Consider the following 13553-nt stretch of genomic DNA (forward strand, 5'->3'; position numbering starts at 1 on the left):
GAGCAGGCCTTCAGGAAAGCACTGGCCATGCTGGAAACCAACACAGCCAAGGTAATCAAAGCAGTAACACTTTACACTGGTGACCAACTTATGTGCCTTAAGTTTTGCCAAATGAAAACATTATGCACATGCCGTGTCAGAACTTATAGTTTGTCCGCAAATTTAAATTGCGCTTTAAGAGCAACATCAGTCGACCTGGCTGCAGATTTGTGGTGCTGTGTGTTCATGTTCTCTCGGCACCACCCACACAAAATGCTCTCTGGAGCAAACGTATAATCACGTAAATGCAACGATCATGGTTTTATTTCTAGCTGAGAACCTTTATGTTGCACGACATCCACGATCAGATATGAAATCAGAAAGAAATGTCTCAAATCTTGTGAAACAATATCTGTGAATGAATAGTTTTTTGGCTGTGAATCATTTGGTCAAGTTCTTGTTCTTCTTCAACTTCACACACACACACACACACACACACCTTCTCAAATGGTCTTGAGAGCCATATCAAAGCTTAAATCTGTAGAATACATAAGAATGATGTTATCCTTCTCAGGAACTTGGACTTTCGACGCTGGATGTTCTGTTGTTGCTGTACGGCCGCGCGTCAGCCCTGACAGAAATCGGTCAGCCGGAGGTAATTCATAGATACACGGAGGCTTGTTTCCTGAAGTGGCGACACGCTGCTTTGATTAATTACTGTGATGTGACTGATCAGTCAATGACCTGCTGACTTATCTCTCAAATGTTCATGTGATTTAACGCTACAGCTTGTTTTACCCGAAGCTTAATGAGCCTGATATTAAATTTCATAAGATAAATATTTTAATAATTGTCATTTTGAAGCAGAAATAGTGAAACAATTCCAATATCTGATTGTGATGAGGATAATGAGAGGATTCCCTTCTTCTCTTTATCTTATTGTAAACTCAATATTTTGGGGTATTTTGACTATTGTTGAAACAAACAAGGCATTTTAGGCATTTAAACAATATACAACATTAGGAACTGAAAGAATGTGTTTAGTTGCAGACGTTACATGTGTGGTTGCTTTGTTAAACAGGAACTTGGAGAAGCACAAAAACTTCTGGAGAAGATAAAGTCATTTGAGGAGAGGACGTTCCAGTGTCTGGTTTATTATGCCTACGGGAGGGTTTATCTCAAAGAGAACAGGTACAGCGGCTTCTCGCCTTCACCACTTCTTGTGTCATTGATTCACACCTTTTGCTGTTTTAGACATGTGCTCTTCTTCTTCTTCTTCTTCTTCTTCTTCTTCTTCTTCTTCTTCTTCTTCTTCTTCTTCGGACAGGTTTACACTTGCTCTGGAGCAGTTTTCAGATTCCCTGCAGACGGTCAATAATCAAATAACGCCGGGGAAACTCACCTGGCCTTTAACCAATGAGATTGTTAAAGAAACGCAGCCGGACGATTTCAAGGTATTATTGTAGGTTTTCATGATATTCGTCGCATGTGAGTGTTTGAACATATTTACACCCCGTCAGCTAATTATACTAAATGTAATCAGATTTATTTTACAGACTTGAATGTGTATATAATATAATCACCATATTTACATTTCACAATGAAATGCAGATGCAAAACCTTCCATTTGAATAATAATGAACTTTATTTATAGAGAACCTTTTAAGTGCTTTACAAAACAAACATTTGAACTGCAGACAAACGATGATAAAAACTATTTAAAGCCGTTTAAAATAGGAATAATACAAAATATAAGAAAGTTGCACTGAAGCTTTTGTATACTAAACTTATTTATCATGACATAAATCACTCAGCAAGTACACATTTGGATTACTTATGGGGTTTATCTTACTTTGTTCTGTTTTAGGATATTCTTCAGCGTGCTATTGGGCTGTGCAAATTTCCTCCGCTGCCCGTTGCCATTTGTCGTCTTGAGAATTGCCTCGGCCCTTTGAAAGCAGAAATCTACTTGACTGATCCAGATTTTAAGGTAAGCTGTACGTTAGTTAGTGAGTTAGTGAGTGAGTTAGTTAGTGAGTGAGTTGTGTAATTCAACTATCATTTTATAATGATGATAATAATGTATTTGCCTCTTCTATGTAGGGCTTCATTAGATTGTGCTGCTGTCACAGCTGCGTTGTTTCATACCACATCGCCTGTTGGAAGACGCTCAAAACGTCTTCCTTCTTTGAAAAGAATGAAAAGGTGAGTGTTTCATGCATTTCTTTAAATATTCCATCTCGATTGTGAAGCTAAAGTTTCCGGACTAAGTGTATTTCTTCGCTTTGCACAGAGTTGTAGCTGTTTCCAGTCTTACGTTGTTGTTTTTGTGTCGCAGGATTTCCTGCAGGACTCGTGTTTGACTCCGGACTGCGTCGGCCAAATCTGTAGTATCATAATCTTTGGTCCGACGGGGCTGCCCAAGTGTACGGTACGAGGACTTTCTGCAGGGTTCATACGAAGTCTTGAAAGTTTGAAACATGCTTAATTTCAGCTGTTATGTTGTCATGGTTAGGGATTCTGCTTGAATTCAAATATACTCATAATCTGATGGTTCATCTACACAATCGCTCGTAAACCAAACATCTTTTAATATTTAAATGAATGAATGAATGAGTGATTACGTCTTCTCCTGGTGACGATACACATTCTGTAAACTTTAGTTTTAGTATTTATAGTGCTTGAATTTTACTCTCAAGTCTGTACAAACTGGGTGAAGCCTTTACAGTCACTGCTCATGAATGAATCTCAGGTTCAGTGGTTGACTTGAGTCCTTTCTCTCTTCAGTTTAAAGCCGCCATCGTCAAACCACAGACTCCGAAGAGACCGAAAGTGAATCAGAAATGTACAAGGTGAGTGGAGTGGAGTTCCTGCTGGATTTAGTTGGCCGTCACAGTGAGACATCCTGAATAGTACTGCGTTACTAATAACTCTGGAAAAGAGGTTTGCTTATTGTTGCAAAACTGAGGTGCTGCTAGAAGTTGAGTCGCACACGGTAATGTGTACATTTGACTCTCTTTAAATGGTAATATACTCATTGACAAACACTTTCTAATCTAAAAGAACTGCCTCTCTTTTTTGTTTTATTATTTTAGTCTGAGGAAGTTAAAATCAAAGGAAGAGCACAAACTGAATAAGAAGCAGCATAAGCAGTCGTTTCAAGAGAAGCAGGCGATCAACGATGAGATTCTGCAGCAGAAGGAAGAATCGGCGGCACAGAGTCAGCAGAAAGGTACCGATTCATCTTCAAATGTTTCTCTAACTGCCCTCATTCTTTAAAATCGTGGAGCTCAGTCTTGTGTAATTTCTCAATATTGGATTGATTACACGTTTGTTATCGCATTAGACATGACGACATTACTCCACATTGCAGGATCACATGATTGATGTCCATCCTTTCATCTGGTTATTGGAGATTTCATAAAAACTGATACACAACTCAATTTGTTCCTAACTGCAGCTCATTTCTTGTCTAGAGCCTGCCCAGCAGTTGAGTCAGATACTAATATAACTTATCTGATGTGATGTCTTGGCTCATATTTGTTTTTAAACACAAACAAATAACACATTTTAGTTTTATAAGTATCCCTTAGATCAGAATCAGCTTTATTGTGTAAACATACAAAGAATTTGACGCATTGGTTTCCTCCAAGCTCGTATCTTTTTTTAGTCTAATAAATAAACAGAATAAACTCAGAACATGTCAAGAAAGTAAATATTCTTACACCTGTTCTGCTTAATAAACTGAAAAATACAAACGTACACCTTCTGAGTTTAAGTTTCTCTTTTTTGTTTCCAGCCTGGTTGCTGTACAGGGATCGAGTTCTTCTGCAGATCAGCCAGAACATGGAGCTGCTGAGAGAGGAGAAGGGCCTCCACGTGTCGGCCCTGACCGGAGGTCTGAAGCCCTGGCTGGAGCTGGACTCATCGAGGGGAAACCAGCTAGCTGAGAGGATACTGAACTGGCAGCAGGAGCCGCTGGACACGCTAGGTCAGGTCGTCGAGCTGCTACTGGAGAGGAAGAACCGGGTCTGGGCTCGTGTCCTTATCCAACTACTCAGTAGCTGTCTGGATATAAATCCTAAACTCAACAGTTGGGCGTGCCAGCTGAACAATGCAGGTCAGCATTGATCATGTTACTCTTAAACATGTGAGCTCCATCCATTATGTGTACAACTCCTAAGGATGTGTGACAGATATTGGACTCAACATGTGGAAGTTTTGTTACGTTAAAATATATCAGAAGTTTACAAAAGGGTCACTTTGAAGTTCACTCTATCGTCATGTAAAATGATGGACTTTAAGCTCAGTGCCACGTTGTGAAGTCTGACCTTCTACTTGCTGCTTTCTGTAGGTCTGAATGCTGCCAAAAGCTTCATTGAGCGCTACGCAGAACACTTGGAGCAGCTGGATCTAGGTTTTCTGCTCAGCTTTGGCCCGTTGCAGGACGTGATTATAGAGAAGCTCGGTACTAGTCTGGAGCTTTTGTCAAGAAAGGGCTTGACTGTGACTGAATACCTAAAACAGGCCCCACCGCATGACATGAGGATTTTTATCTGGACTCTGGAGGAGCATAGAGACAAGTATCTCTCCTGCCACCCTATACTGGATGAGTATTTTGATATGATGGGTGCGTATATTTAACTTGACTGACATTTGATGTGAAGGTGTTCATGTGTTGCTCATGATTTGACTTCTAACTACATTATATTTTTCAGATGGACATTGTTCAGTCTTAAAAAAGTCTGATAAAAATCAAAATGTAAGTCTTTAAACACTTTATAGCATTTTGGTTGTTTTTGTTTTTACACTGGATTGGAGTCGCCTTAAATTAAACTTTAAAGGACTTAAAAATAATTACATTCCACTAAACCATGAAGGTGTAGTTTGAATATAGGATGCAGGAATGTGCATTACTATTGGTAAATGTTATGTACAGCCAGAAGAAGTATCGATGATCCCTCCTGTTAATAATACGTGAATCAAACTTCACTTAATTGTTTTTCAATTTGTTTGCATTTCAGAATTCTCCTTTGAAGAGTCGAGGCCGGAAAAAGAAACATAAAGGGACAAACGTACGAAGAGTTGTCGTTGATAGTCGTAGCTTCTACAGAGAATTTGTGTTTGTAGAGTCACTGAAGGGTTTCCTCTCCTCTTCCTCGCAGGGTGTTATTGTTTGGTCTGGGAACAGAGGTCTATCTCAGCGAGATGAAAGTGACCAAGACTTTTTTGAAGATGACTCTTTGTAAGTTCTCGTTCTCCACATTGAACACACAGATTATTTCTGCAACTATAACAAATATCTTTATATATAACGTTGGGATTTGGCGTCAACAGATCATTCCTTCACCCCGGTGATCCATTCAGTGTACCGAGTCACCTTCGAGAGCAAGTGGCCGATTTTGAGGACCAGTACGACACCACCAGACACGGAAGTCGCTATAAAATGATTTTGGACAACAACCCCGACCCGACAAAAGAGAGTTTATACGAGTGAGTGCAACCAACTGTTCATGATGTAATGCAGATCTGGTAGCGAGGGGCTGTTGTTCCACAGTGTAGGGCCGGGGTCTTCAACAGAAGTTCTGAGAGGTCCAGTTAGAGAACGTTTCCACAAGCAAAGGTCCGGAGCATTATAGTGTCTCACGTGCGTTATGAATTAGTGTGAGATATATTGAAGTAGCCTCGTAGCTGCATCAACGTCTGCACGTCATCAACAGCTGACCGTCAAATCTAATAAAGAAAATACAATTTAGACAATATTTATTGGAGAGAGAGAGATTATTATATTCAGACCTGAGTGGGTATGTTTGGTCAAAAACGTTGTGCTTTGTCTCATAGTGGCGTTTCACATCCCCACTGTTAATGAGCACATGAGACGCTGGTGTTGTGCTCCAGTGGGAAGGATGAACATGAATGAGTCTGGGTTGAAAGCTCTGTTGACTTCTCTCTTCTTGGAGAGCGACATGAGTAGTTCTTGTTCTCTCCCCTTTCTCCGTCTTCTCTCCCTGTATTGCTAACTTGCCTTTCCGTCTGTCACACGCCTCTCGCCTCTCATCTGTCTGTATTCAGAGTCACAATGTTTCCCACCTGGAATGCACAGATTTGATTGGCTGAGTAGCATCACGTGGGCTGGCTTAACTCGCATGTAATTGGTCTGTGAGTTTCCTGAACCGCTAAACCAGTGCCGTAAAAATGAGAAAAGCTGCGCCGGTTAAAATGGAAAATCCCTTAATAATTTATTGATTATAGGTCCGGGTCCAGATAGGTCGCCTGGGTCCGGACTTGGTCCGCCTGTTACTGACCCCTGCTGTAGGGTCACCCCTAAACTTAAAGGGATAGTTTGGGTTGTATGAAGACAGGAGTTTCAGCACTGAAGCAGAGAAATGTACTGCAGTGGACGGGGGCAGCAGCAAGTGGGCCTAAGTGTATGCTGTAAATAAAAATGGCGCTTTACGGGGGACTAAAGCCGTTATCTATGCTTTGACCTCGCAGAACACCGGAGTTGATGATCTACCGCTGCCTCGATCAGTTAGTTTGTTTGCGTGACTTTGGTGAATCCGAACTAACCTTTTCAAACGTTATCCACATATTTAGATATGTTACAGTATTTAATCTCACATTCTGTTATCTTCTATTCTAGATGTATATATTTCTACGTATTCCTGCGTTTTACTTGCACCATTATCTCTCTTGCACTATTTAATAAATGTTTCATGTCTTAAGTACACTATATGTTGCGTTGCTGGAGGAGCCTGGGACTTAAGCTCTTCATGCTGTAGCTGCATATGACAATAAAGCCTTTGAATCTTTGAAAACACCCAACTGTTCTGCAAGTTCAAATTACTGCGGCCATCTAAGACCCATTAAGTTTTCAAGGATTGTATATAGTATAGTACTTCATGCATGTGATTTGAATATTTGCACGTCTCTCTGCAGCTACTTTGCTCAGATCTTGGAGGAGCACGGTCCGCTGGTTGCGGAGGACCGTCTGCTGGTAGGTGAGCTGGAGAATTTCCCTTCCGTGGCTCAGGTCAAGATCCAAGAAGGGGGCGGCTTCGAGGCCTTCCTCCTGGAGTCCCTTCGCTTCATAAAGATGGGCAGGTGTATCGGCCTGGCGAAGCATGCCGTTTCCCTGCAGCAGGCTGGACACGGAGCCAGCCTGGATGACCTGGATGTCATAACAGATTCCGACTTGGACTGTCTGTCTCCTGATTTGGATGCGGGTCATTATCCCGGTTTCACAAGCTATATGGACAGTTATTCATCTGCACAGACTGACATCGCTCCCATCCTCCCAAATCCCTATGCATTTGTCCCCCGGTCTCCTCAGCTTGGCCAGTCAGCTAGTGAAGTTACTCTTCCTGGAAATTATATGTTTTACCCCATGTGTAATGGTGACAGTCAACAGCAAGCCACCTGCTTTTTACCAGATGACTACGGGGAGCTGGAGCTACCTCCCGCTGCGGTTGATGTTGGAGTTTTGGAAACTTCTTCAGTGACGACTGATGAAAGCCTTTTGAAGAAACATGCAGCTGTACAGGTTGATACCAAACAGTTAACCATTTTTAAATATGTAAATGCATTCATGTGTGATGAATTGTTTGTAAAGTTTGAAATGCTCTTTTTTCCCCCGCTCTTTCAGACGTGTCAGGAGACCATGAGGAGTGTAGCCGTGAATACAGAGATTCATGAGCGTTTTGAGAGCTGCCAGGTGAGTTCTATGTAGCTTCATGCATTACCTGTAACTGTTGAGGCCGAGCCAGACCGATACTGTATTCAGATAGATGAAGAAATCAGACCATAAATCAGCAGGAGTAGAGTAGAGACACGTCACCACATTAGTTCTTCTTTAGTCTTCGCTGGCCTAAGACTTCTGCTTATCGGCTGATTTATCTACACAGTGTTGAAGTTTTGTTGTTGACCCTACTTTGGCCTTTTGTCGTTCCAGGGTGACATCAACAAAAAGCAAAACGGCAACAAAAGGTTGGAGCAGCAGATCAAGGAAATGGCACAAGGCTGCGACGAAGTCAACCTGACGCACAAAGAAGACATCGCTGTCCTCGAGGAAGAAGTTCAGCAGATCACTGCCACTATACAAGTAGGTCATAAACATTGGGAGTTGCATCTCAAGACGTCAGTGAAATGCCAACACGGACGACTTAGTCGTAGCGTAAAGAATAAACATGACCTCTTGTATTATTGACGGAGCTTTGAATTACAGCAGCTCCTCTTTTAGAAGTCTGTTTCTGTGCATCACATCTGTACCTCGTCTTTAATATCACAAGATGCTGCGCCACCACAAACTTCTCTAAATGCACAGTATGTTGCTGATTCTAGAGATTATTTTTTATAACAAGTTAGTTGTGATAATGTTAGTTAAAATATCATCTATTGGCGTAGGAACAAACATCTATTGATGGTGCTGATTTAGTGTTATAATATAGTACATAATGGGAGATAAGATATATTAAAAATACCAAATATAATCTTGTATAGTATAATAAATAGAGATGAGCTGAATCTGATTGGTTGTTTTCTGTTGTCAAGGTGACCAATAAGGAGCTGGCCCTGTTCCAGCAGAAGCTGGAGGAGGAAGTGAAGAAGGACCAGAAGGAGAAGAAAGCCAACCAGGAAGGACTGAAGTCCCTGAAGGTGGAGATCGAAGATATGATGGCGCAACACGGGAGGTGAGGGTGGAAAGTAACTAAAGTACATTTACTCAAATACTTTCTGAGGTACTTGAGTATTTCCATGTTATGCTACTTATATATTATTACTAATTAAACTTCCCAGAAGTATATAAAGATTAGCTCCACCTTTACAACTGTAACATTAAAGAGACAAACTATTAATTTATAAATAATTATGATCCAATAATTAGATATATTTGATCATTTTACGTAAGTAACATTTTGAATGCCGGACTTGTATTTGTAATAGAATATTTGTACGCTGTGGTATTGCTGTTTCTACTTGAGTAAAAGGTCGGAGTACTTCTTGGTCAATAAAACAGTTTGGTTTTCTCATGTGAGCGTAAATGCTCGAGGCCACGGCTGCATTTCGTTGTGGAAGAATGAAAATAAATGACCCTTGAGTTTGTGTGACCTCTTTAACGAAAGTAAGAGGTCACGCGACCGCGTAGAAACACGCGCTGACTTTATATATTGAATATTTGTTTTTTCCTCGCAGTATTATCCAAAACATCAGAGAGAAGAAGACCAGCTTTGACGCACAGTTGAGAGATTTCCTTGAGCTGAAGTAAGTGATGAGCACAGAGTCGATAACGAAGCGTAAACTTAAAGCCCCCCCCTCACTTCTTTTCTTATTGTTTCCTTTTAGCAACCAGTCAGCAGCTGAGAAGATGAGTCTGGAGGATGAGATCAAGCGCTGTAAGGTCTTGCTTACCGCGGCGCCCAGGAGGTCTCACACAGCTCAAGTAGGTCTTTAATTCTGGACATTTAATTTAGTGAGTGAAGAATGTACAAATGGAAACGGGCAAATTGTACGTTTGATTATCAGAACAAAATATTTATTTCTTTGTGTAAAGATTTGTTTTATTGAAATCAACTCAATTTACTGTGAAATTGCCAAATAATAAGATACAAGAACATTTAAGTTTGTGCATGAAAAATGTATTTAAAAGAAAGTAAAATAGTGAATAACGTATTACTTATAATAAACCCAACATAATAAAATAAATACATGCATAAATATAAATGCAAATGGAAGATAATAATCATTTTAAATAATATGCATGTGTATTAAGATGAGCCTTTATTGATCTCCAGAAAAACATGATGTACACAACTAAAACAAACAATTGAATTAAAAAGAGAAATGAAAGAGTCAGTGGTGTGATGCAGCTCAACAGAATGCGTCAGACTAATATATAATATGATGCAGTAACAAGACTCAGTGATATGGAAGTATATTAATATTTACATAAGGAGTGATGAGACGCTGTGGAAACGCAGCATCTAATTCCCCCCCCATCTCTCTTATAAGGTTCAATATCACCATCTTTTATTCAGAAACATGTCAAACTTCCAGTCTGAGTGGTTGATCCTGCGGCCTCGTTACAGCCTCACGAGGGACACTCGTCTCTGTTGATGCATGTGGCGTGACTTCACCCTCCGTGTTTTGCTCCTGCAGGCGCTGGTAGTGGAGAGCATTCGGGATCAGGGTTTGTACGGCCTCTACAGAGAGCTGGCGAACGGCAAGGCTCTGCTGACCAAGCTGGACGAAGTTGCACACAGGTAAAAGAGGCTGAAGTCACAACTTTTACTCACAATAGACCCGTTTGTGGGACGTCCCGGTAGCACAGGCGCCCCATATATAAAGGCTGAGTCCACGCCACAGCGGCCACTGGTTCGAGTCCGACCTGTGGTCATTTGCTGTATGTCGTTCCCCTTCTCTCTCTCTCTCTCCCCCCCCCCCCCCCCCTTTCACAATCTGCACTTCTCACGATCATAAAGGCGGGATATATAACTTTAAAAAGAATAGACCCGTTCGTGTCAGATTTATTTATTGTGTCCGATCATCTTTTCCCAGATATCCAACCCCAGACTTGGAACTCACGAGAACCCGCTTGAGAGTTGACATCCAAGAAGTTGAAAAGAAGATCTCCACAGCTGAGGTGTGGGTGTCACCAGACTTTCAGTTTCTAAATGTATTTGAGCTACAGCTGCAACCGTCAATGAACAGAGAAATAACTGCACATTAAAGAGAATATCTTTGGGTTTTGGACCAAACAAGACGAATTAATCGATAATAAAATCATATTTGCAGCCCTCTGATCTGAAACGATTAGTTGATGGACGGTAATTAATCTGCAACTACTTTGATAATCGATATCTATAAAGTGTCCTTTTGTTTTGTGTAAGAAGTCTGGATTTATGTTTGTGTTAATCCAGATGTTAAGGAAGACTTTATATTTTCCAGTCACAGTACCAGGAGCAGCTGGATCAAGTGAAGAACGGCCGAAGAGTCAGTGAGCTGCTTCCTGTCGCCGTCAAAAAGCAGCCGGAGGCTCCAGCTGCACCGGTAAGACATTCCCCCAGTACAGCTCCCAGTACAGCTCCCCAGTACAGCTCCCCAGTACAGCTCCCCAGTACAGCTCCCCAGTACAGCTCCCCAGTACATCATGTTACAGCTCCCCAGTACAGCTCCCCAGTACAGCTCCCCAGTACAGCTCCCCAGTACATCATGTTGCAGCTCCCCAGTACAGCATGTTGCAGCTCCCAGTACAGCATGTTGCAGCTCCCCAGTACAGCATGTTGCAGCTCCCAGTACAGCATGTTGCAGCTCCCAGTACTAATTGATTGTGAACTCCTGTCTGGTGATGTTGCAGGTGTCTATGGCAGCCAGAGTGTCCCCCCCCAGCCTCCCCCCATATGTCCAATCGTCTGCAGCTCAAGCGCCTCAACACAAACCTCCTCCCAGCTCTGTGTTTGATAAAGCCATCGAGGGCCTGGTCGCCATCTTCCCTGGCTATACGAGGTAAACCACTAGTACCGAGTTATACTCTGTATTATATATTTATATATATATATATATATATATATATATATATTTATATATATATATATATATATATATATATATATATATATATATATATATATATATATATATATATATATATATATATATATATATATATATATATATATATATATTTTTTACACTTGCAGGACAAATGTAGACACTAAAATAAATGTGTGTTTTGTGTTCAGCTCAGACTTGATGAGGTTTGTTCAGGAGTTGCGTTCATCCAGCGGTGGAACCCTCAGCAGCATGACGCTGCAGGATATGATCGGTGGAGTGACGCAGCTGATCCTGGACCATCAGGTAGCTTTTTAAAACCTTTGGAGGGGGGGGGGGGGGGGGGCTTGGACCTGATGATGACCTCTAGTATTGATCCGTCTGCTCATTTGTCCTCTGAAACGCATCATATTGATTGCTTTGGTTTCTTTTCCTCTCAGGAGAAGCTTAATCCTGCCAAATTGAACACCATGGGACGTGCGAGTCCAGCTCAGTGTGCCCCCCCCGGTCTGGCAGTCACTCGGACAACAGAGATCCACAAACAACAACGCAGTAAGTCCAGAAATCCTCCATTAGTATGAACTGCACAGACATTAGTAGAAATATTTCATAGAGATATTTCATTATTATTAAATAAATATAAATAAATAAATATATATATATATATATATATATATATATATATATATATATATATAAAAACACTTGTAACTGTTTTACCAATTAATCTCACACTTAATTGACAAATCATTTAATCTATAGGACATTGAAATTACAATTTCCCTGAGTCCATGTTTATTATCACATTTTATTCAGACAGAACTTATTAAAATCCTTTAAAACTGTATTATTTTGTACATTTTAGGCAATATTCTTATACATCTTACTTAAACTATTTGCCATCAAACACTTCACCATAGAACCCGTTTTCTGCATTAATATTATTGTTATATATTGTAGTACAATTTCTAATTTCTTTACATTATAAGAGAAGTCTCAGTATATATATTTTATATTATATTTTTTATATATAAAATATGTATATATTTATATAAAATATATATATATAAATATAATTTATATTTTTTATATAAAATATATATATATAAATATAATATATAAATATAATATATATTATATATATATAAATATAATATATAAATATAAAAAATATATATAAATATAATATATATTTTTATATTTAAATTAAAATCTTAAATAAGGTTATCAGAAATCTTGAGGTCCTCCTGCATAAATAATGGAGGACACAAAAGCAACATTGTGCGAGTCTGTTCTGTCTTCCATGATTTGTCTCATTGCAGCTGAATGTCGAGGATCCGTGCATCATCTGTCACGAGGACATGAGTCCAGAAAACGTCTCTGTGCTGCCGTGCAGACACAGTTTCCACGTCACGGTGAGCGAAGATGTTAAATTATAGATTAAAAGCAGCTTTGTGTGCCTAACGTGTGTTTTATAGCTTTACAATAAATGCCCCAACAAAAGATGATTGAGTTATAACATAAATCGCACTTTTAGGTCACATTAATAAAATCAGTCTTTGAACAAGATATTTTATTTGTGACGTGTGTGTGTGTGTGTGTGTGTGTGTGTGTGTGTGTGTGTGTGTGTGTGTGTGTGTGTGTGTGTGTGTGTGTGTGTGTGTGTGTGTGTGTGTGTGTGTGTGTGTGTGTGTGTGTGTGTGTGTGTGTGTTCAGTGTATCCGGCCGTGGCTGAAGAAGCAGAGCACGTGTCCCATCTGCAGAAAGCACGCTCTGATGAAGGAGGATTTCCCAGAGCTGTCAGGCCGGAGACGCCAAGCTCCATAATGTCTTAACCCTCCTTTAATATTCCTTTCACCACCTGCATGCGTTTTATCTTTTAATTTACGGCTTATTTCATTACAATCTAAAACCGAAAGTTCTTTGTATCATTAAAATGTTCAGATTTCTAAGAACTCAATAAATGACACCGTTGTGTTTGAGCTCGTCTCTGTCCGATGTTTGTCCCTCAGAAGTTATAAAGACGT

General features: G+C 40.2%; 1 protein-coding gene across 1 annotated transcript in view; it reads left to right on the forward strand.

Moving 5' to 3' along the window:
• ttc3 (tetratricopeptide repeat domain 3) overlaps nucleotides 1–13508 on the forward strand; it is a 25761-nt gene extending 12253 nt beyond the window's left edge. Inside the window, 30 exon segments of the mRNA XM_029447436.1 lie at nucleotides 1–51; nucleotides 554–634; nucleotides 1061–1170; nucleotides 1307–1433; nucleotides 1847–1969; nucleotides 2083–2184; nucleotides 2318–2410; nucleotides 2767–2831; nucleotides 3075–3211; nucleotides 3779–4099; nucleotides 4334–4609; nucleotides 4698–4741; nucleotides 5004–5054; nucleotides 5145–5224; nucleotides 5317–5472; nucleotides 6919–7522; nucleotides 7625–7693; nucleotides 7931–8080; nucleotides 8530–8669; nucleotides 9172–9240; nucleotides 9322–9418; nucleotides 10135–10238; nucleotides 10534–10618; nucleotides 10924–11025; nucleotides 11333–11481; nucleotides 11718–11832; nucleotides 11967–12028; nucleotides 12030–12078; nucleotides 12849–12941; nucleotides 13243–13508. The exon segment at nucleotides 1–51 is cut by the window's left edge and continues 102 nt beyond it. Of these exon segments, the coding sequence (XP_029303296.1) occupies nucleotides 1–51; nucleotides 554–634; nucleotides 1061–1170; nucleotides 1307–1433; nucleotides 1847–1969; nucleotides 2083–2184; nucleotides 2318–2410; nucleotides 2767–2831; nucleotides 3075–3211; nucleotides 3779–4099; nucleotides 4334–4609; nucleotides 4698–4741; nucleotides 5004–5054; nucleotides 5145–5224; nucleotides 5317–5472; nucleotides 6919–7522; nucleotides 7625–7693; nucleotides 7931–8080; nucleotides 8530–8669; nucleotides 9172–9240; nucleotides 9322–9418; nucleotides 10135–10238; nucleotides 10534–10618; nucleotides 10924–11025; nucleotides 11333–11481; nucleotides 11718–11832; nucleotides 11967–12028; nucleotides 12030–12078; nucleotides 12849–12941; nucleotides 13243–13353 (3816 nt within the window). The 3' untranslated portion in view covers nucleotides 13354–13508.
• Nucleotides 13509–13553: the final 45 nt, after the last annotated feature.

Source organism: Cottoperca gobio, chromosome 14 (genome assembly GCF_900634415.1).
Source record: "Cottoperca gobio chromosome 14, fCotGob3.1, whole genome shotgun sequence".
Lineage (NCBI taxonomy): Eukaryota > Metazoa > Chordata > Actinopteri > Perciformes > Bovichtidae > Cottoperca > Cottoperca gobio.